Source organism: Carassius auratus, chromosome 3 (genome assembly GCF_003368295.1).
Source record: "Carassius auratus strain Wakin chromosome 3, ASM336829v1, whole genome shotgun sequence".
NCBI classification, from domain to species: domain Eukaryota; kingdom Metazoa; phylum Chordata; class Actinopteri; order Cypriniformes; family Cyprinidae; genus Carassius; species Carassius auratus.
In genome coordinates this window covers 14,160,981-14,184,339 of record NC_039245.1, presented here as the reverse complement: position 1 = coordinate 14,184,339, position 23,359 = coordinate 14,160,981, and the positions used below count along the sequence as shown (strand labels likewise).

The following is a 23,359-nucleotide window of genomic DNA, read 5'->3' as shown; positions in this document are numbered from 1 at the left end:
CTCTGATTGAGGTCTTCTTGATGAAACTCTGATCTTTTAATCAAATCTTCGTGTGTGTATGAGATATTTTGATGGCTCTGTGAATGTTTTGCTGATGATTTGTCAGTGTTTTTTTGGAAAAGGCTGATTTACTGAATCGATGACGTCACTTACACTGAGAGTTTAACGTTAATCGGCTGAAAACAAGTTCACATGAGTTTTGATATTTCATGATAAACAGATATTAATACAAATTGTTCTGTGATTTCAGGAGGACAGAAAGAAACTCTACAGAACAAAGTGAATCCTGAAGGGAGATACTGACTTAGAAATACAGGTGAACTCATGAAAGAAGCTCATGAAATACATTAGTATGCCTTTTTCAGAATATATTTCACCAATTTTAAGAAGTCCCTGACATCAAATGTAAGTCACACTCAATCTAAAATTTAAAATATAGATTCTGTTATTTTAAGATTATATTATTAGTAGTATAATTTGTATATTACATATGTTATTATTGTTGTTATATATTATTCTGTCTTTTACCTCTGCTCTATCTTGTTTCCTTCTAATGAACCTGGAACTGCAGAGTAAATATTGTTGTCTCTGTGTCAGATGGCTTATTTTGTTCCTGGACTCTTCAGTGATGATGAGCAGAGTCTGAGTGAACCTGCTGTCAGACAGTGAGTACCCTGAGTACCCTGGGGTTTCAGTCAGGGCCTTCAGTAAACAACTGAATCAAACAAAATCCTTAATGGTTAATAGTTACTAGTTAATATATTATTAATCACTTATAAATCATTTAAATGTCAACATTGTACTATTATCTCAATAAACATTATAAATCATTTACAAAGCTTTCTACACCCCCTAATCTAAAGTGTAAACTGCTCATCAGTTGTACTCATCAGCTTTCATTTGCTTGTGGATATTTGCGTCGCAAGTGATACAGCATTGTACTTGCACAACTATTGTAGTTTTGTTTTAATACCGCGTAACATATTTTGCAAGTAACTTCATTGCCCTTTCTGTCGAAATTGGTCTTCTTTTCGCTCGCTTCATTTGGCTTGCTCAGCTAAATATGTCTGTAGGCGTGTGGTTGCGTGTGTCAATGCGCCCAGTTAACACACACGCACGTGCCTGAGGTGTCTGTCGTTGCTAGGCATCCATCAGCTTTGATCTCCGTTACAACAAGGACATTTCAGTAATGGATTTCCACCACTGAAAAACCCTTGCTGTAACTCTGGTACAGGATTTATTTTCGAAGAAAAGTAAAACAAACCCTGCAGTGTTTTTGTGCACCCCGTTTTTCAAAAACAACGGGGAATTTCACCCCGAAGGAAGCTGATTGAGTCGGTTCTTGTCACATGACCTGGCGCGCTTGCTTTTTTTCTTGGTGGAAGCTGTGCATTTGTTTAGCTAACAAAATATTAAAACTTTATTCAAAATGGTGTACAATTGATTAATTATGTTATCCTGGTTATGGTTGGGCCAATAGACGATGCCATCGTCCATGGCTGATAGAAAAAATTGCATATTTTAGCATTAAAATCCCTTTAACATTTATGGTGATCTGAGGGGGAGGGGGAGTCCAGTTAATGGGGCGTAATTCATTAGCTTTAATGAGAATTGTATATTTTATAGGCCTACATTAAAGTGTATTTCGTTTTTTTATATTTTACATTTATTTCTTGAATGCTACTATTACATCAACTGTAGCTGAAAAGAATAAACCACTGTATATTTAATTTGTATATTATGTTATTTATATTTTTTGTTTTTATATTTTTAATAACAGATTGGTTACCTGAGTACATATGTATAAAGTACAGTCACACTGTATGATTGTGAATTTTAATTGCTGTTTTAACAGAGATTTTTGTCTTTTCTGTTCTTTTACAGATCACTATTGCACACCAAGTAAGCAAAACAACATTTTTGATTTCATTTTATTTTATTTCTGCAAACAACTTGCACCACTTGCAATTGGTTTTCCAGCCCAAAACCTTGTCAAAAACTGAATGCAACGTTTTTGTCTATGATTATTTTGTCAAAACATCTTTTGTCTATGGTAACTCTAATCTACATTAACTATTTAATTAGTATCCAGTTATTTTTTATTAAATTTGTGGAGTTAACAACTAATTCTGAACTAATAAAATAATAAACATAACATTTTTAGAGTCACTTGGCCTCATACATTTTCCTTATGAAAGAGGTCACTGCAAGCTAATCCTTTTTGCCTCCCTTTAATTCGAATACATCCATGAACAGGCAGTTTTGAAAAGTGCTTTGAATATAGGGGGGATATGATTTAGACTTATTGCCTTATCCGATCATTGAAAAATCATAGGCCTAGGCTACTGAATTTGTTCCAAGTGTTCAAATATATGTTCTGTTTAACTTAAGTGCTATTTTTTTTTTTGCATTGTGATTTTATCTTCTGTTTTAGATGCTCTTACTCAGCAGATGGGGACAGCTACCATCACCCAATTTTCACCCAAAAGTGGCTGCGCTATGCGCCAGACCAGACAGGAGGGACTGGACGACAACTTATGCAGTCATTAGATGACAATGAAGTGTAAATAAAGAGTAGAGAGGATAATAAACATGAATTTGATTTTAAATAGTGTGGTGTGTTCTGTGTTTTATACAAGATTTAAAATGTTCCATTAATTTTTTATATCCTGGCTGTAGATAAAGCAGGCTATTTAATTTATGGCATTACATTTAAAATTAAAATTAAAAAATGATTGAAATTCCATTAAAATCACGTTGATCCTTAGTTCAGTTGAAATTTCCACATTGTTTCAATGTTCCTGATAATTGAAATACCATTGAAATTCCGTTGATCTATGGACAAAATTTCAACATTGTTTCAATATTAAATCAGGGTGCAAAATGATGTTGAATCAACATCAGAGTTCGATGTTGATTCAATGACTTAATGTTGACAAAGGAATGTTGATTCAGCATAGTTTCAGTGACTGCTGTTTGGGGTGGCATTGTGACATAAGGAGACTAAGTCCTCACAGGGTGTTTTTTTTTTTTTTTTAATGTGAATGCATGTCCCAGTTACTTTCTGGTAAAAATAAAATAAATAAAAACAAATTATAGTATGTAGTATAGTATTTGATAGTATAGAATCATACTATCAACTAATTATAAAAATAACACACACACACACACACACACATATATATATATATATATATATATATATATATATATGCAGATTCAGCAAGGTGTAATTAAACGTACGATCTTGTACAAATAGCCTATTTAATAACCCCTTTTCTAATAACTTTTGGTGCAATAAACAATCTAAGTAGTTTGTCACTTTCTTGAAATAATTGTAGCACTTAATTCACTTACAGTCATGTTGAGCTGCATTGTTGAATTTTAACTACTAATGAAACTTTTTTTTTTTGGATGCTGACATTTATTGTAACTCTGAAGCAGTTTCTTTTTGTATTAAGATAAATATGTAAGAAATAACTGATGATTAGAAAAATAATTCACGTTGTAGCCGTTACACCTCGGGTGTGCATTATCGTTCTAATAATTTAATGGCCTGGAGTAAATTATTACACTCATACTACGATTACCACACCTCAAGATATCAATTAGACATATTTAAAGGGATCCGTCTGGTTTTTGTACTTAAATCGCTATTGTGAGTAGGACTATTTCTTCCGAATCTCTTCCAACGCCTCTTTTGCTAGTTCCAGAAAGTCATTTTAAGACTGGTAAATGGAGGCTTGAGCCATTGACAGCATTCCAATGCAGTTATAAAACAAAAAAAACAAAAAAACAAAAAAAAAAACAAACAAAAAAAAACCTGTAACCTACCTGTTTGTGTAAATATCCTGATGAGACGTCACCTCGCTCGGAGTCTTCACTGGAGCATCATTTCTTGGGTAAAGGATGATTATATGTGGTTCTACCATCAACGAAGTGGAAAGAATAAACTTACAGAGATTGTGGTGGTTTCTATAAAACTTTTAGTTTAAAAAAAAAAAAAGCTGATGAGCTTTTCCCTTCGGAAGAGCATGCAAATCATAGGGTGCCCCCATCCACATTCAGCTTATGGTCAAAACAAGTGTCTTGCGGGTATTCAACTTAATCTACAGCGATATCATTGACTTGATTGCAATAAATGCACAGACACTACTTAACTGAACAGAGATTACATCACTGAATTCAATGATGAACTGCCTTTAACTGCCATTTTATATAAATAAAGGTGACTTGACTATTTTGTACGCTTCCACCAGCTATTATGACACCCCCTAGCTACAAAAACTACGCCATTCTTTCTGTGGTCCATATTAAAAGTAAACTAGCCTGTAAAAAACACAGTGACCGCAAAACTACTGCATTACAACTAGAGATCGACCGATATGGGTTTTTCTATAGCCGATGCCGATGTTTAGAGGTCAGGTCAGCCGATGGCCGAAATCTGCTGCCGATTTTTAGGGCCGATATCTCGAAGTTTTCCCCTTCATTTGCATGCTAAAATGTCACACTAATAATAAGTGGATGCATAACATTTCTAAACTTATCATCATTTATTGAGCACTGACAGAAGTCAATCAGAAAGTCAATCATTTACAAAAAAGTTTTAGAGCATTTATCACGCAGAATTTTTCAAGTTTGTTGGAACATAAATTTAAACTTGAATATACATTTAAATAAAATAAATAAAATGTTAAAAAAAAAATCAATTAAACTGGAAAATACAAAAAAAAACAAAAACAAAACAATTTTTGCTCATGTGAAGAGGATGATCTTTTCCATCTAGTTTACATTAAAAAAATTTCGCCAACTTCTACAGACGATTCATTAAAAACTTTAGTACCATCACCAGCCCGCTTACCAACCTCCTTCGTCGGAAGCCCAAGTCCCTGTCATGGACTCCTGCCGCCTCCGAAGCCTTCCAAACCCTAAAACAGGCTTTCACGACTGCCCCACTCCTTGTGCATCCGGATCCAGAATTACCAAACTTCATCCTCTGCCCTTTCCCAACCGCCCGTGGTCACACCTAGGGGTGGATTTCATAACAGACCTTCCACCTTCTGACAATTGTACCTGTATTCTGATAATTGTGGATAGATTTTCTAAAGCTTGTCGTCTTCTTCCTCTGAAGGGTCTCCCCACTGCCATGGAAACGGCAGAACTGATGTTTAACCATGTCTTCAGGTACTTCGGCATTCCAGAGGACATTGTGTCAGATCGGGGCCCCCAGTTCATCTCCCGGGTATGGAGAGCGTTTCACTCCCTCCCTAGGTGTGGCCATCAGCCTGTCCTTCGGATACAATGGGCAGACGGAAAGAAAGGTCCAGGAGATCGGACGCTTCCTCTGTACCTTCTGTCATGGTCACCAGAACTCCTGGAACCAATTCCTGGGGTGGGCCGTGTACACACAGAACTCCCTCTGTCAACCCACCACCGGTCTCACACCCTTCCAGTGCGTACTCGGCTACCAACCACCTCTATTCCCCTGGTCTGGAGAGCCCTATGATGTTCCCACGGTCGACTGTTGGTTCCGGGAGAGCGAGAGGGTCTGGGACGTGGCCCATTCCAGGAACTGGTTGATGCACTCTGCCGTACACTCATGTCAGCACCCGCATCACCACCCCCAGCGAGCACTTCCGCATCTCTCCTTCACCTGACGTGCACACCAGTCCCATGGCCCATTGCAATTGCGTTTTAAAATACAACAACGAGCACCACGAAACCATTTAAAGAAGCGCATTCAGCGGTCTCCTTGATGGGAAACAGTCAACAAAGATAAATGATCTCCAACGTATGGCGCACTCTCTTCATTTTATCAAATGATCATAATCAAACCTATTCATTTTACAGTCCTGCTACTAGCATTTTATTCAGACTAAAACCCCTTTAATCCGGGTGAGAAAGCTTTTTTTTTTTAAGGGGCTTTGTCATGATTCTGCCTTCATGTCCTGACTTTTCTCTAGTCTTGAGGCAGGATCATGACAGACCCGTGTTTTGTGTACAAGCACATGGCCTTGTCTTTGGGCCATGTGCTTGTGTTGTCTCGTTCCCTTGCCCCGCCCTCCTTGTTATCCTAGTCTTGCCGTGATTGCCGTATCTGTGCCACCTGTTGTGTCTTAATTAGTTCCCCTATTTAGATCCCCTAGTGTGCTCTGTCTTTCGTCGGTTCATTGTCTCCTTATATGTGTTTCTACTTGTCAGCCTCGTGATAGAGTGTATCCTTGTCACCCCTTTGAGAAGTCTTTGTATATCCGTGAGTGTTTATTTTTAGTTAGTGTTCTAGTGTTTTGAGTCTTTGTTTATCGTGTCAACATAGTCCTGTTAAGTTATTTTGAATCTGCCCTAGTCCTTGTTTTCCCCCTCGTGGGTTTTGTTTTCCCCTTTTTGTGCTTAATAAACCCTTCATGATGTGATTCCTGTCTGCATTTGAGTTCCTCCTTGCCAAACCCTATGACAGAATGAACCGACCAAACCAGAACTCAGCAGACAGGATGTCCTCCGGTCTACAATCCCAATTCGAGTTCCGCCAGCAATGCTGGATGTCTTCCCCACCGACAAGAAGAGGGTCGCCCTCCCATACTCGTCTGAGTCAGAGCAGGTGGATTCTTAATAATTATGCCCGGCTGTGGGAAAGTTTCTCCCAGGAGGAGCCACAGAGGTCCCCACCATCTACCCAACTGCCAGGGATCCCAGAGGGTCATCTCCTGGCCGTCACAACACTGGGGGAACAGGCAGATCCCTCCCCGAATCCTGAGGCGCCTCCCACTCCCATCAGTCTCCCCAAGAAGCGAGGGAGACGGTTCTCGTGGGAATCGGAGTCAGCCCTGCCAGAGACACTCCCCCAACCCGTCTCAGACCCAGCGGTGACCTCTGCACCGCGGGCAAGGAGGAAGAGGAGGAAGAAGGGGTCTTCCGGTCCTGCGACTCTGTCTTCTCCTGCAGTGGTGAGCACTGGCGTGCCCGAGCCAGCAGCGGCGAGCGCTGGCGTGCCCGAGCCAGCAGCGGCGAGCGCTGGCGTGCCCGAGCCAGCAGCGGCGAGCGCTGGCGTGCCCGAGCCAGCAGCGGTGAGCCTTGGCCCCGAACCGGCGACTAAGAGAACTGTTTCCAAGTCCGCAGTCGTGAGGGCGGAGGAGAGAGCAGCGACAGACTCTGCAGCAGAAACATTACTACAGTCTGCCTCGTCTCGTAAGGAGATGCCGGTTATTATTGCAGCCAAGACTTTGTCTGATTATTTGTCTCGTCTTGCCCAGATCCTTCAAGTCCCTACCAGTCCTGTCTTGTCCCCAGACCCTGTCCCCAGAGATCCCAAGCCAGCCGCAGTTAGCGCAGTTCCTGACCCAATTTCTGTCTCCACTGATGTTGTCCCGTGTCCCGCTGATGTTGTCATGTGTCCTGTTGATGTTGTCGAGTGTTCCGTTGATATAGTCCCGTGTCCTGTAGATGTTGCCCCGTGTCCTGTTGATGTTGCCCCCGTGTCCAGTTGATGTCGTCGAGTGTCCAGCTGTTGTCTCCCCGTGTCCAGCCGTTGTCTCCCCGTGTCCAGCCGTTGTCTCCCCGTGTCCAGCTGTTGTCTTCCCGTGTCCAGCCGTTGTCTCCCCGTGTCCTGTGACTTCTCCTGTCATGTCCTCTGTCAGTTGTCCTGAGACCACTCCCCACCCCTCACCACCCAGACCTGCCCGGACCCCTCACCGTCAGCCTTCGTCCCGTCCTTCTAAGACTCCTGCCCCACCCACCCAACCTGGTCTGTCCCCCATGAACTTTGTTGTCCCGCCTCCTCCCCTTCCCTTCCCTGTTTGTTTTTTTTTTATTTGCCACCCTAACCCTGTCGTAGTGTATTCGTGTTTGCCTTTGTTGTTATTTGTCATGTCTTGTTGGTTTTTGTCTCTGTCCCAGTCAGTCATGTCCCGCGTTTGATGTTCCCTTGAGGAGCGTCTGGAAGCCGCTCCTTAAGGGAGGGGTCCTGTCATGATTCTGCCTTCATGTCCTGACTTTTCTCTAGTCTTGAGGCAGGATCATGACAGACCCGTGTTTTGTGTACAAGCACATGGCCTTGTCTTTGGGCCATGTGCTTGTGTTGTCTCGTTCCCTTGCCCTGCCCTCCTTGTTATCCTAGTCTTGCCGTGATTGCCGTATCTGTGCCACCTGTTGTGTCTTAATTAGTTCCCCTATTTAGATCCCCTAGTGTGCTCTGTCTTTCGTCGGTTCATTGTCTCCTTATATGTGTTTCTACTTGTCAGCCTCGTAAGAGAGTGTATCCTTGTCACCCCTTTGAGAAGTCTTTGTATATCCGTGAGTGTTTATTTGTAGTTAGTGTTCTAGTGTTTTGAGTCTTTGTTTATTGTGTCAACATAGTCCTGTTAAGTTATTTTGAATCTGCCCTAGTCCTTGTTTTCCCCCTCGTGGGTTTTGTTTTCCCCTTTTTGTGTTTAATAAACCCTTCGTGATGTGATTCCTGTCTGCATTTGAGTTCCTCCTTGCCAAACCCTATGACAGGCTTTGCACATAATAATAATAATACCGCTGCAGACGCATTTTGCAGTATTAAGGTTATTAATTGATCGTTAATTTAAACGTCGATCGATCATGGAAATTATCGAATATTGACATCCATAAATTCAAATGAGTTGGATGGAAACCTAGCTATTGTCTGCATCAAACCATGCTTCCGAACAAATGTCATTCACCATTCTGGGCAGCTCCAGCACAGCTCTCACTCCGAGCACGCTGCTGTCTGTGAGTGGCGGAGTAACGTAGACCTCAATCACGCTGCAGTGTTTGTGAGAGCTGCCAACTTCTACACCCCATTTACAGAGTGAGATTCCCTGACTACCTTTATCTCCCAAGGACTGTTGTTGAATCTTCCAAAAGTTTTGACATTTTTAGCACTTCCGTTTCTGACGCGCAGACTCAAACTATGCTTGATGACATTAGCAACCTGTCTGACAGATGTAAATCTTCTAGTAGCTGTGCGTGCAAACTGCCATCGTTAATCTTGCAGAGACGGCGAGCTTGAGCGGGGAGTTCTTTGGCGTGAGTGAGCAGGAGTAAGTATTTTAATTTTTTTTTAACTTTGAATTTTTTTATTTTTATTTTTTTATAGAGAGCAAGAAAGACCAAAGTTCATCTGGTAATCGTCCCGCCAGTAAGTGAAGAAAAAAAAACTATGATTAACAAAAACATAGCATTAATATTAATTATTAACCTGCATTTTATGTGAAACAGGATTAATGTTGTAAACCATTAATAATTAAACCAGACCTAATGTTTGCATGTTAATTCTAACATTGTTCTGCACACATTCACTAAATCCAGTCAGTCATGATCAGAGATGTATAGTAACGAAGTAGAACTACTTCACTACTGTACTTAAGTACTAAAAGGCGGTATCTGTACTTTACTAGAGTATTATTTTTTTCTCCTACTTCCACTTTTACTTCGGTACATATTTTCGCTGAGTTTAATACTTTTACTCCGATATTTTTTTAATGTGCTGCATCGTTACTCGTTACAATTATAATAATGTTACGAATCATTCCATTACAAACCACTGCCAGAACTGTAGATGGCAGGTTTGATGAAGCTGGCACATCATTGAGCGAAACAAGCGATTAAGAAGACTGTGCGTGCTGACTGAACTGCTGTGAAGAGAGAAATTAACATCGAGCCGAGCCAGATAATGACTCGTTCACGAGTCAAGAACCGGTTGCATCGGTTCTCGGATGACCAGTAACGTTAGTTCTTTCTGACAGTTCGATTCAATAAACCAGTTGAAGAAAACAGTTCATCGATTCTTTTGCGCTCGATGCAATGGCGTCATTGGCGTTGACTGCACCTGGGCTCATAACATTAACACAGAATCAGTTCAGAATCAATCACCAAAAGAATCAGTTCGGTTCAGACGCTCTGTGTGTCGGTTTGTTTCACGCTAAATCACACATGCGCAGTATCATCGGCTCCTCGGTTCACGAATCGGACGCGTCTGACAGAAACGGTTCTTGACTCGTGAACGAGTCATTATCTGGCTCGGCTCGTTGTTCATCTTCAGTTCTCTCTTCACAGCAGTTCAGTCAGTGTGCTGTTTGAGTCAATGAATTACTTCGGGATATTGGTTTGTTTTAACTCAGAGGGAGTGTCAGACACATTAAACAAGTTAACAGCTTAATTCATATGTGGATTAATGCGTATTGGAGACGCGAACTGTTTAAAACGATTCAGTTCAATTTGGTGGACTGTTTCAAAAAGATCCGGTTACATCGAATGATTCGTTCGCGAACCAGATATCACAAACTGCTTTGTTTTTAACTGTCTTACAACAGACACGGAAGAGAAGACAATGCTGAATAAAGTCGTAGTTTTTGCTATTTTTGGACCAAAATGTATTTTTGATGCTTCAAAAAATTCTAAATGACCCTCTGATGTCTTATGGGTTTGAAACAACATGAGGGTAAGTTATTAATGACATCATTTTGCAAATTGGGCTAACTAACCCTAGTAACCGTTTTTTGTTTACAAGAAGTTACAGTCAAAGGAATTGTGATTGTCCTTTAGGTTAATCATTTGAAATAGTAAAAACAATATGTTCAAACTTTTGACTACTTTCTTTAATAGCTACGTAACACAATACTTCTACTTTTACTTTCAGTACTTGAGTAGTAAATTTTTAAATAGACTACTTGCAATACTTAAGTACAAAAAATGTTGAATACTTTAGTACTTCTACTTAAGTGTGGTGTTTAAAGAGCACTTCAACTTCTACTCAAGTCACTTTTTTGATAGAGCACTTGTACTTTTACTCAAGTATGGGTCTCTAGTACTTTATACATCTCTGGTCATGATGATTGTGAAGGTTCAATCATTACATATTTATCACATCTAATATTATATGGGTGATGCTATTTTTAGGGAGCCAAAGGCGACGAAGTCCCAGTGGAGAACGGCCTAACAGTAAGTTCATTAAATTATAGCTATATTATAACCACAGACTTTATTTTTTTATTTTCTAAATATTTTCGTGAAAGAATAAATGAATGTGTTTTGTGTTCCAGTGTGTGATCTGAGGATTGTTCTTCTGGGGAAGAATGTATCAGAAAACAGCAGAGTCAGAAAGTCAATCCTGGGAATAAATGTGCATGAGAGTGATGCACTTATAGAGCAGCACAATGTGCTGAAAATCAGTGAAACAGTGAAGAACAGACACGTCACAGTCATTGACCCTCTTCATCTACTGAATCCTGACATCTCAGATCATCAGATCACACAGACAGTGAGAGAGTGTGTGTTACTGTCTGATCCAGGACCTCTTGTGTTCATAATCATACTGCAATATAAAGACTTCACCGAGGAGGACCTGAGAAGAGTGAAACATGTGCTCAACAAATTCAGTGGAGAAGCGATTAAACGTGTCATCATTGTCATGACTGATGAAGAGAGAGATTACTCATACATGAGTCCAGTAATAAAGCAGACAGCTATTCATCAGTTAATAAAGGAGTGTGGAGAAAGACATTTGGAGTTTGAAAGAGAAAACCCAGAATGGCAATCTGACATATTCAAGAGGTTTGATAAGATACTTCAGGAGAACAAGGAACAATATCTCACATGTGAAATATTTCATGATGCTGAAGGAACATCAGTAGATGAAGAGCAAATATCTCATGGTTCAGTCAGATCAGAGGAAAAATACATAGAGCGTTCTTATTACAAAGATGATGGAAAACTCGAACAGAGCAAGAGAAGTGAAGAAAGTCTAAGTATGTTTTCAGACTGTATCTTCTTATTAGGCTAATGGACTAGAATAACTAAAACTACATTTTAATGATAAAAAAAAAATCTTCCAAATAAAACAGGAGCTTGCATATTCAGTTTGACTATAAGCAGCACATATTTTGTCACTGTTATTAAACTTGTGGGATGTGCCCTGTGTCCTGGAAAGTTTCCAGCAGAGAGAGTTTCAAAAAACCTGTACTGTTAATCATTCTCAATGAATAAAGTGTACATGTAAATAATGTATAATGAAAAACTCAAAGGAAGTGAACTGGAACAAGAACTCAAGAATTAATTAAGGAACTAGGAGCAGCTTTAATGCTTTTGGACCAAATAACTAAATAAAAAATGCTTAGAAAATAAAAGCAACAACAACAAAACAGTTTATATGAAAGATGATTGCAGAATGGCAGAATACAGCATAACTATTTGTACAATGTCAGACATTCATGTTTTTTTGTTTTTGTTTGTTTTTTACAGTTGATATAAGAGAGTGGATTCACTCCAACTGTAAGTTGAAGCAACTATTGGAAGTTAAGAATTTCATATTCTAAAATGTGGTTGTTGTTTACGGAAGTCTAATGTTTTTAATATGTTTTTCGGTGCCAGCTAATTTCTCTGGAAAACAGAAGCTGAACCTGGTTCTGTGTGGAAGTGATCCAACATTTAAAGTCTCTGTGTCCAAACTTTTACATGGAAAAACTATAAAATCTTCACATCAGAGAGAGAGCAGTGAAGAGTGTGTGAAGAAAGATGAGAAGATTCATGGTCGTCAGATCAGTGTGATAGAGCTTCCAGCTCTGTCTCGTCTCTCAGAGGAGGAAGTGATGCGTGAGACTCTCAGCTGTGTGTCTCTCTGTCATCCTGGAGTTCATGTTTTCCTCCTCATTGTTCCTGTTGGTCCACTGACAGATGAAGACAAAACAGAAATAGAGAAGATACAGAAGAACTTTTATTCCAGAGAGCATTTCATAGTAATGTTTATCAGTGAAGGCACTGTTAAAAGTCCAGTGACAGACTTCATAAAAAAAAGCCCAGAATCTCAGAGGTTAATCAGTCATTGTGGAGGTCAGTACTGCGTGATGGGTTTAAAAGAGCATGAAAGCGCAAGACAGATCCCAGAACTACTGGATTATATTGAGAACATGAAGACTGAACCATATTCACTTCAGATGTACATGAAGGCTCAGGAGAACAGAGTCAGATGTGAAACAGAGGAGAAATATGAAGAGAAATTGATGAAGATGGAGGATGAAATCAAAGAGTTAAAGCAGAAGATTCAGTCAGGAGGTGAGGATTTTTTCATCATCAGAATGTAGAAACAATTCGCTCACAATGATGTGTGTTCTCTAAGTCTGTTGTTAGAGGTTTCTCATGGATTGTCAGTGAAGAAAGTCTGTAGCTTCATGCCTTTTATATTTAAAAGGATAGTTCAACTAAAATGGAAATATGCTGCTAAATGTTTCACCCCCAGGCCATCCAAGATGTATAGGTGGATTTTTTTCTAAAGTAGAACAGTAAAGAAAGTGATTCATACACTGTATGTCTGTGGCTGCTGGACTCTGAACTTAAAAAATATATATAGAGAGAGATTTATATATATATATATAAACATAAAACAAGCTGACAACAGGAAAAAAAAACTCCCTTGGAATACCAAATCTTCTCAAAAGTAAACAGATCATTCATATTTTTATAAAACTTGTAATCAATCAGCACTCTTGATTTTACCAATGTTAAAAAAGTGTCAATGATGTTTTGCCCATGTTTCTGTTCAATTTTATCCCTTCTAGTAATATATATTGCCATTTTTGCATACCCAATTATAAAATTCAGTAACTGACAAAAGTACTTATTTTTTTTACTATATTTAAAACCCAAAATAAACACAGTTTCCGTAAACAATTCATTAAAACCACAAAAACATTTTTCTAAAAAAACAAATAAAGGTATTAATCTAGCACATTGTACGAATGCATGAAAAATTGTTTCTCTTTGTAAACAGAAGGGACAATCATCATTAACTTCCACATTTAAAATCGAAACAAAAGAATTAACAGCTAAAATTCCATGAAGAATTCTCCATTGCAAATCCCCAACCTTTTTTGATAATGGCGGTTTATATAATACTCTCCATTCTGGTTTTTCATTTTCCTTTAAGCAAAAAAAAGATCTCCACGGTGTATCTGTTTTTCTTGCCAAATGATTCTTATTAAAACCCATTACACAGGCTCCATACAGTATTTTTCCTCTAGTAGATATTACGTCCAACCACTGGGAGTCCCAAGTTTTAAAAGGAAAACCATTAAAACCATCCAACTTTGGTGAGATCATCAAACAAGGGAAAAAATCACTTTCATCAGGAATGGACACTCCAGAAAAATAATCTTTCAACATTAAAACCTCTTCTGTTGTGAGGGTAGACTTTAACTTAGCTAAAAGAATTGCAACTAATCGAACAGATCTAGTGCCTAAAAAATCAGCTACTTTAACAGCATTGTCCAATTTCTCCCCAGCTATGTCCAGCAAATGTCTTAAAATAATCACTTTTGATTCTTTAAGCTTAAAACCACAATTATTGTCATTCACATCTAGCCGAGCTCCAAGAATTAAAGGTTCCTCCAGAAGCCAGTGAAGTGAGTACGGGTTTTCAGATTTCTGAATATAAAAGAGACTCCAAACTTTAAAAAGACTCTTATAAAAAGGTGGAAATACAGACAAGTCCATTTTTAAAGGGTTTAGTAGAAACAGATGTTTGTTTAGTCCGAAACCTCCAAAACTTTGCAAGACAATATGGGCCATTACCCTCCAGCTGACATCTGATGCACCGTCTACAAGTCTCTGCAGAAACTGCAAACGAAAAGCAGCAGTTCTGCTCTGTAAATGAATCAGCCCTTGTCCTCCTTCTTCTTTCGGTAGATAAAGAACACTCTGCCGAATCCAGTGTAGTTTATCCCAGAAAAGGTCTACAATAATCGCTTGTATTTTCATTAGAAGTTGAGGAGGAGGATCAACACACGCCAACTTATGCCACAGTGAAGACGCGGAGCAGCCACTTCCATTTTTCCAAACGTCCTTTGATTTTTTCAACAACTCCTTCCCAATTCTTTTGTTGAGTCGTGTCATCACCTAAAAAAAACTCCCAAATATTTTAAACCACCTTCACCCCAGACCAAACCTTCTGGTATTTTTGGTTTACCATTTTTCCATTTACCAACCAAAAGTGTTTCACATTTCTTCCAATTCAATTTTGCCGAAGAAACAAGAGTAAAATCATTAATTAGATTAAATAAACTTTGCACATCTTTTTGTCCACTTACAAACACCATTACATCGTCAGCATAAGCAGATAAACATATATTTTTACTACAGTTAGGCAAATGTAATCCATCAATTTTTTCCCTTATTTTTTGTAATAAAGGTTCGATGGCCAAGGCATACAACATTCCAGATAGAGAGCACCCTTGTCTTACACCTCTTTTAACCTGAAATGGAGCACATAAACCGCCATTAATCTTCAATACACTTTCAATTTCACTATAGAGTGCCTGGACCATCATAATAAAATCTTTTTTAAAACCAAACGCTGCTAAAGTTTTCCACAAATAGGGGTGCTCAACCCTATCAAAAGCTTTCTCTTGGTCCAGTGAAATCATTCCAAAATCCAAATCCAGCAATTTTGACACCTCGAAAGCATCCCGAACTAAAGAGATGTTATCAACAATGGATCTGCGCGGAATAGAGTAAGACTGGTCTGGATGTATTACTTGCCTTATTACTTCAGCCAATCTGTTTGCCAAAGCCTTAGAGAGCAGTTTATAATCACAACAAAGAAGTGATACAGGGCGCCAGTTCTTTATGTCTGTCAAGTCTCCTTTCTTTGGTATTAGCGTTATCACTGCTCTCCTGCAGCTCAACGGCAACATACTTTTTGCCAGACTATCACTCAGCACCTGTAACAAATCCGCTCCCATCTCTGCCCAGAAGGACTTGTAAAAGTCAATTGGAAGGCCGTCAATCCCAGGAGCTTTTCCCGACTCCATTTCATGAAGGGCCTTATATAACTCTCCCAGACTTAGCCCGCCTGAAAGAGCCACATTACCTTCTTCTGACATCTTTGGTAGGGAATTAAAAAAGTTACTGTCCTCATCACCTTCCATTGCATACTCACTTCTATACAAATCTTTGTAAAAATCAACTGCTCTCTTTCGAATATCACTAGGGTTCAACAAAAAATGACCCTCTTCTGATCGCAAGGCTTTAAACAATCTCTTCTGCCCATTTTTTTCTCTAAACAGAAAAAATGTTTTGACGGTGCATCCATATGATTTATATTTTGGAATCTTGATCTGACCAATGCGCCCTGTGTTCTGTATTCCAGCAGATCCGCTAACTGAGCTTTCTTTTTAAAAAATAGTTCCCAATGATTACTTGTACCAGTTGATTCAGCTATTTTTTTACACTCACTTAATTCATTCTCCAAAGTTTCCAGAGATCTTTTAAACTCTATAGTGACGTTGCGAGTGTATTGTTGACAAAACTGTCTAATTTTAACTTTACCAATGTCCCACCACTGTTGTATTGATCTAAAATTAGTCTTTGATTTTCTATAATTCTGCCAAAAATATTTAAAAGAATCTCTAAAAAAACTATCATTCAATAAATAAATATTTAAATGCCAATAGGCGCTGCTAGGTTTAAATGAATTTAAAATAAAATTACATTGTACCATACTATGATCAGAAAAACCTATTGGGATTATAGAGCAATTCTTGAAAATATTAAACTGATGTGTAAAACCATACAACCTATCTAATCTGGCAAGGGAAATCATGTTTTCCCTCACATGAACCCATGTATATTGTCTTATATTTCCGTTTGACTGTCTCCAAATATCACAAAGATCAAACTTCTTAATGAAATGAATAAGACGTTTCTGAGACAACAAATGGGGTTTTACGTGGTTCCTATCCATCATATTTTCTGTGCAATTAAAATCTCCCCCCAAAAACAAATATTCCTCTTCCGAGCAATTTTGTAAAGTAGTACCCAATAAGTCTAAGAACAACAATCTTTCCATAGGGACTGTTGGAGCATAAATACAGATTATAATTAAAATATAACTTTCATAAACAGCTCTGATTTTTATTAGTCTTCCTTTCACAACTTCATCAATAACATAAGAAATTTGATTAAAACTCTTAGAAAAAATTACTGCAACTCCTGCACTTATTGAAGTGTTATGGCTTAAAACAGTCAGCCCCTCAAATTCTTTTTCCCAATCTGCTGCATTCCCCCCTTCACTATGTGTTTCTTGTAACATTAAAATATCAAGATTCTTCTGTTTCATTAATTCATTTATCATTCCTCTTTTCTTAATGTCTCTAGCACCCTTTATATTCAGGGTTGCTAGACGAACTTCACTCATGACAGAGAGGAGTAAAAAAAAGCCCCCAAAAAACCACACTCATTAATGTGGAACATGAGCTTAACTTATTCAGCATCATTCTTGAGTTTCTCTACATTCCTCACCAATTTTTTAAACGATATACTTCTTTATTTGTGAAGCAACCTTCAACCATTAAATTCCTCGTTTTCTTAACAAACTGTGTTACATTAGGGAAATACTCTTGTACACACACCCCTCTCTTGTTCTTCGTTGACTTAAGGAATAATTTGATCTCTTCAGCATCATAGCTACGAACAGAGAAATCACTCAGAGACAACGCCACACTAGAATCTGATGATTCACCTTCACTTTCTGTTTCATTATCATCGTTACCAAATAAGTCAGCTTTCTTCACAACTTTCTTATTTTGAGACTTATCACTCATTTTTTCTTTTTCGAGGTGTTTTGAACAATTCTGTTCCTGTCTCCATCTCCACTTCCACACAATCAATTCCACTCTTAACCTGATTAACATCAGTCCCAGTAGTACCACCTTCTTTTTCTTTTTCAGGACGTTTTGATTGTTTTACATCAGATATCATATCAACTTTGTCTTTCTTTTCTGAATCTATACCAGACACATCAACAGAGTTTATTCCAGCTAACTTCTTGGAAATCACCACTTCAGTCTCCTTATTGTGGTCACCTTGCACCTCTGAGCTCAGTGAAACTATACCAGCTTCTCTACTCGTGCTTGGATTGGAGACCATGTCTCGTTTCTCAGTGACTTTCTTTTCTGAGCAGTTACGAATTAGGTGACCCGTTTTTCCACAAGAAAAGCACCTGGTTTTAGCAGTTGTTACAAAAATGATGTAATCAAATTCATCAGCCTTAAAACTAAGTTTAAGATCCAATTCCTCATCATCCTGAATTATCATGTATGCAAATCTCCTGAACGACACAATATGTTTCAAAAGGGGAGAATCCGTGCTAATCGGGATTTTTTAAATTGGGGATACCAATTTTCCATATCGTGATAAAGCTTCTGTTATTATTTCGTCACTGAGAAAGGGGGGAACATTAGATAAGGTGACCCTCTTAGAAGGTAGTGAAAGGGGAAGAACAGGAACAAACTCGCCACTAATTACAATCCCACGCTCAACTACTTCATTCACCTTTTCAACATTACTAAGAAAAATCACCATAGCGTTATTCATTCTCGATGCAGATAGAATACAACCATGTCCTACAACTTCGCCGATCGCTAAACAAATGTCCTCTACACTCGCCGCCAACGCCACTTTGACCGCATTGCGTCGCGTGAGTGTAGACAAAACCTGTGTAGCTGGGCTCGACAAACTAACAAACAAACAAAGAAAAAAGGCGGAAAAAGCAAAGATTTTTAGACACAAAAATCCACTTCACTCACCTGGCTCGCAATACACCACTCAAGCGCTCAAACACCCAAACATTTACTCACGCAAACCGCTCTCCTCAACGCACCTGCACCTGCATCCACTCCCTCGCGCAACAGTCACACCGGAAAGTGAGACAGAGAGAGAGAGAGAGAGAGAGAGAGGTTTTACAAAACTTTATTTAAAACAACACTAAATCTTCAACAATTCACATTATATAGAAGAAATAATTTTTTTACAAAAATTACATTTGCAAAACCAGATGTCCATCAGAAACAACACACAAAACCTCATTAACACACCACAGATCACTGAAACCCGTCTCATTGTTTACAAGACTATAATATACAAATTCTATCTTTAGTCTGCCAGCTACTAATTTCTTAAACATCACTTCAACATTAGTACTATTTAACTGTAAACCTCGATTTTTCCTGGTTTTCCATATTGTCAATTTCGCAGTTCCTATTAAATAATTTAACAGACACATCTTCCTTCTTTTTGAAAAATTATATTTCACACCCCCTATAAAAACTTCCTCTGAGAATTCTTCACCCAAAGCTTGAAACAGTCTACTAAGAACATCAAAAAGACCTTCCAATCTTTTACATTTTAAAAACAAATGTTCTAAATTCTCTTCCTCCCCACAGAACCTACATCCCACCCCTACTACTGGGTTCAGGTGTGCCACATGTTTGTCCGTAGCTATTGCACCATGAATTATTCTCCATTGAAGATCCGCTGTTCTTTTCTCGATTGGAGGTTTATACAGAGTTCTCCATCTATCTCTTACAAGAAAGTCTGCCTTCAACAAAACTGGCCACCTTGAGATCTTTTGTCCTCTGAGTAACACTTGATGTAAAACTTTTACTGCAGTGTTATATATGGCTTTCTTTGATGTTGTTTTAAACAAATCCAGTTGTGGAGTTTTAAAAGACAAAATTGAACCTGTGGATTCATCCTCTTGTCTTTCACCGACGACAGCAGCAACTCTTATTTTTGGAAAGTCCGGTTCATTACTTGGGTCTGACAGAAATCCTTGTCCAATGCTTTTCCTATAACCACTTGGTAATGCATTGACAATTTCTTCCACCAGCTTTTCCGTCAAGCGTGAGGACTTTAATCCTGTCAATTCTTTCAAGGTTTCCACAGATTCCCATCGGTCATTATTTAAAAGTTGCCCCAACTTCACAATGCCATGTCTTTGTAAACATGCACGCACGCTTACAGCTGACAAAAGTCTTGCCTGAATCATTGGGTTGAAAAACAAGCATTCCTCTCGTATCCAACTCCCAGATTCATCAACATCTCTTTCCACTTTAAAAACAGTTCTCCAAGAGTGCAACATTGACCGGTAAAAAGGTGTAATTTCGGACAGATTCACTTTATGCAGTTCCATTAAAAACAGATGTCTATCTAATTTAAGACCACCTGCTTTTTGTAGAATCATTTTTGCAGTCTCAGTCCAAGCTAAATCCTTACAATACAGAATCCTCTGTGCTGCTTGTATTCTAAAAGCAGAGATCTTGCTCCGCACATCCACCAGACCTTGACCTCCCTCGTACACTGGAAGGTAGAGAGCTGCCGCTCGAATTTAATGCTCTCCACTCCAAAAAAAATCCACAAATGTCCTCTGTATTTTGCAAATCAATTCTTCAGGTGGTTCCATTACAATGAGTCTATGCCATAAAGTTGAGGCAGCCAGATTGTTCACAACTAGAACTCTTCCTCTGTATGACATCAATGGTAATAGCGATTTCCATTTAAACAATCGGGCAGACACCTTTTCCAGCATTCCCTCCCAATTTCTATTCTGAAATTGCTTATTTCCAAAAAAACACCCTAGCATTTTCAGCCCATCCCTTTCCCACAACAATCCACCAGGTAGTTTTGGAGGTCCTTGCCCACCCTTCCACTGACCAATAATAAGTCCCTCACTTTTTCCCCAATTTACCCTAGCTGAAGATGCCTTTCCATAATTTCTCATTGTTTCAGTTAAAATATTAACATCATTTTGATTTGAAATAAAAACAGTTACATCATCAGCATAAGCTGATATGGAGATTCCACGCATGACATTAATTCCACTGAGATCTCTTCTTAGCCTGCACAGCAAAGGCTCAATAACAAGGCTATATAATTGTCCAGACAGTGGACAGCCTTGCCTGATCCCTTTTAACACAGGTATTGGTGCACTCAATCCTCCACCAGCTTTCACAATCACAAACACTTCAGAATATAACAGTTGAATATAAGATATAAAATTCTTTCCAAACCCAAAATTTTTCAAAACCTCATAAAGATATGTGTGATTAACTCTATCGAAAGCCTTCTCTTGGTCTAACGACAGAACACCCAGGTCAACATTATTGAATTGATTAAGATCCATGACATCTCTTAACAAAAAAAGATTGTCCAAAATTGACCTATTAGGAATACAGTATGTTTGATCCCTGTGAACTAATACTTCCAAAACATGTTTCAACCTATTTGCTAAACATTTTGAAATTATTTTATAGTCCATGCACAATAAAGAGACAGGTCTCCAGTTCTTTAGCAGGCACAAATCCCCTTTTTAGGGAGCAAGGAAAGGACTGCTCTTCGACAGCTTACAGGAAGTACCTTATTCCTTACACTTTCCAATAAAACTTCATACAAGTCACTTCCAAGTACATTCCAGAATGTCTGATAAAACTCTGCCGGCAAGCCATCAATTCCTGGTGAACGGCCATTTGATAACTGTCTCATTGCCTCGGTGATCTCCTGGAAAGTAATCTGTCCATCCAAGGATTCCTTCTGTTCAATTGTCAATTTCGGTAGATCACTCAGCAAATCAGACATACATTCAAGATCACAAGTCTCAACATCATACAGATCCGTATAGAAATTGACTGCCAGTTTCCTTATTTCCAATGGGTCAGAGGTTATGGCCCCGTCAGGCCGCCGAAGATGATACATTTGCTTTTGCTGCACACTTTTCTTTTCAAGATTAAAAAAATATGAGGAAGGAGCATCCATGTCTTTAATAGAACAAATTCTTGCTCTTATTAATGCTCCTTTCACTTGTTCTTGTAATAATGAACCAAGTTCTTTCTTTTTATTCAAATGTTCATTTTTTATCCTTCCATCATCCTTATTAATCACAAGAATATTCTCCAAAGATTGTATATCCCTTTGAAGTTTTTGTACCGCTGCTTTCACCATGGAAGTAGAATGTGAACTATAATTCTGACAAAAGGTTCTTATGTTTGCTTTACCGACCTCCCACCACATAAGCACGTTTTCAAAAGAAACCTTTTTTAACTTCCAGTCATTCCAAAAGAATATAAAATTCTCACAAAATAAAGCATCTTGTAATAGTTTAGTATTAAAATGCCAAAAATAGTTTGGTTTTGAAGTTCTTTTCATATTCAAAGTAAACAATATCAAATGGTGATCTGAAAAACCAACGGGAAAAATAGAAACCTCAGCTATTTTATTATTCCATTCTTTACCTATATAAAATCTATCTAATCTAGCTCCGCTTACCCTATTATTAGATGCTTTGAGCCAAGTATACTGTTTTCTTCTTCTCCAAATATCTATTAAATCAAACTTTTTAAAAATTTTTAACAATACAACACTTGACTCATGATGGGGTTCTTCTCCATTTCTATCAAGAATAAAATCAATAGTGCAATTCCAGTCACCTCCAATGATTGTACAAACATCGTCATCAATTTTTTGAATAGCACTCCTCAATTGTAAAAAAGACCTCACACGCTCAGGTCCATTGTTGGATGCATAAACATTTATCAGTACAAATACAAATCCCTCATATTTGATTTTTAACAACAATATTCTTCCTTTTACAATTTCTTCAACAGCTAAAATATTAACATTCATTCCTTTAGCAAATAAAATGGCTATGCCAGCACTCATATTTGTCCCATGACTTAAAACACTCGTTCCTTCCCACCATCTACTCCATTCAGATTCATTGTCTACACTTGAGTGTGTTTCCTGTAAGAAAGCTACATTAATTTTTTTAATACCAAATAACTCCGATACCATTGCTAATTTATTACCATCTCTATTTAAAGAGCCAACCCTCAACAGCTCCATGGAAGAAAGAAAATATAAAGAGGATAGAAAAAGAACAAAAAAACAAAGAGAAATGTTCACCACATGTGACTTAAACATTTGATTTGTTTTGAGAAACGCTTATTTTATCCCTTCTTAGCTTTGTTAACATCTTCTTCAACCTGAATCTTTTTTGTTTGCTTAACGCATCAAAGCTAACATTTCTCTGCAACAATTTCACTGTATGTATGAATTTATTCTCATCAGGAAAAAATTCTTTAACTTCAACAGTTCTTCCAAAGGTCTCATCCAGGAAGTTATTTATATCTTGCAATTTATACACATCGTCCACACTTCCACACTGTGATCCAATGTCAGATATATCAGAGAAAGCATCATCATCTCTCATCCCCGAATCAGCATCACACATTTCACCAGAATTAGACATTTCAGAATTTTCATTAAAAACCCTTTCAACGCTAACCGTAGCTACATCATCATTCAGTACACTAGCGTCCTCCAATTCAGAAATATCATTATTTTTACCAGAATAAACCATTTCATGGACATTCTCAGTCTGACTTTCACTCACTCCATTACTGTCGATGTTCCTCTGTGATCCAGCTTGAGGCTGCACATCCTCAGAAGCTGACTTGCTGCTCTCACCAGCAGTAGAAGTACTAGGCCTAACTTCAACTTCACTAACCTGGGCCTTGTGTGGACATGCGTG

At 38.3% G+C, this 23,359-nt stretch overlaps 1 protein-coding gene and 1 long non-coding RNA gene across 5 annotated transcripts in view; one reads left to right on the top strand and one right to left on the bottom strand.

Moving 5' to 3' along the window:
- The window catches only part of LOC113054740 (GTPase IMAP family member 8-like), a 62,612-nt gene that overhangs the window by 6,319 nt on the left and 32,934 nt on the right, over positions 1–23,359 (top strand). For 3 of the 4 annotated variants that reach the window (XR_003277423.1, XR_003277424.1, XR_003277422.1), the window contains 4 exons: positions 251–316; positions 598–665; positions 1,885–1,902; positions 2,435–2,609. Coding sequence is in view for 1 of the 4 variants with exons in the window: in XM_026220513.1 (XP_026076298.1) it covers positions 9,101–9,142; positions 10,903–10,944; positions 11,046–11,750; positions 12,244–12,273; positions 12,373–13,053 (1,500 nt within the window). In the remaining 3 variants the exon portion in view is untranslated. Of the gene's footprint in view, positions 1–250; positions 317–597; positions 666–1,884; positions 1,903–2,434; positions 2,610–9,100; positions 9,143–10,902; positions 10,945–11,045; positions 11,751–12,243; positions 12,274–12,372; positions 13,054–23,359 lie in introns of those variants that run through there. The other variant, XM_026220513.1, reaches the window with a different exon arrangement.
- LOC113055992 (uncharacterized) lies at positions 109–21,554 on the bottom strand. Its single transcript, XR_003277638.1, has 3 exons — positions 21,543–21,554; positions 12,267–12,271; positions 109–286 (listed from the first exon to the last, which is right to left on the bottom strand). It is a non-coding gene; the product is annotated as an uncharacterized LOC113055992 (long non-coding RNA).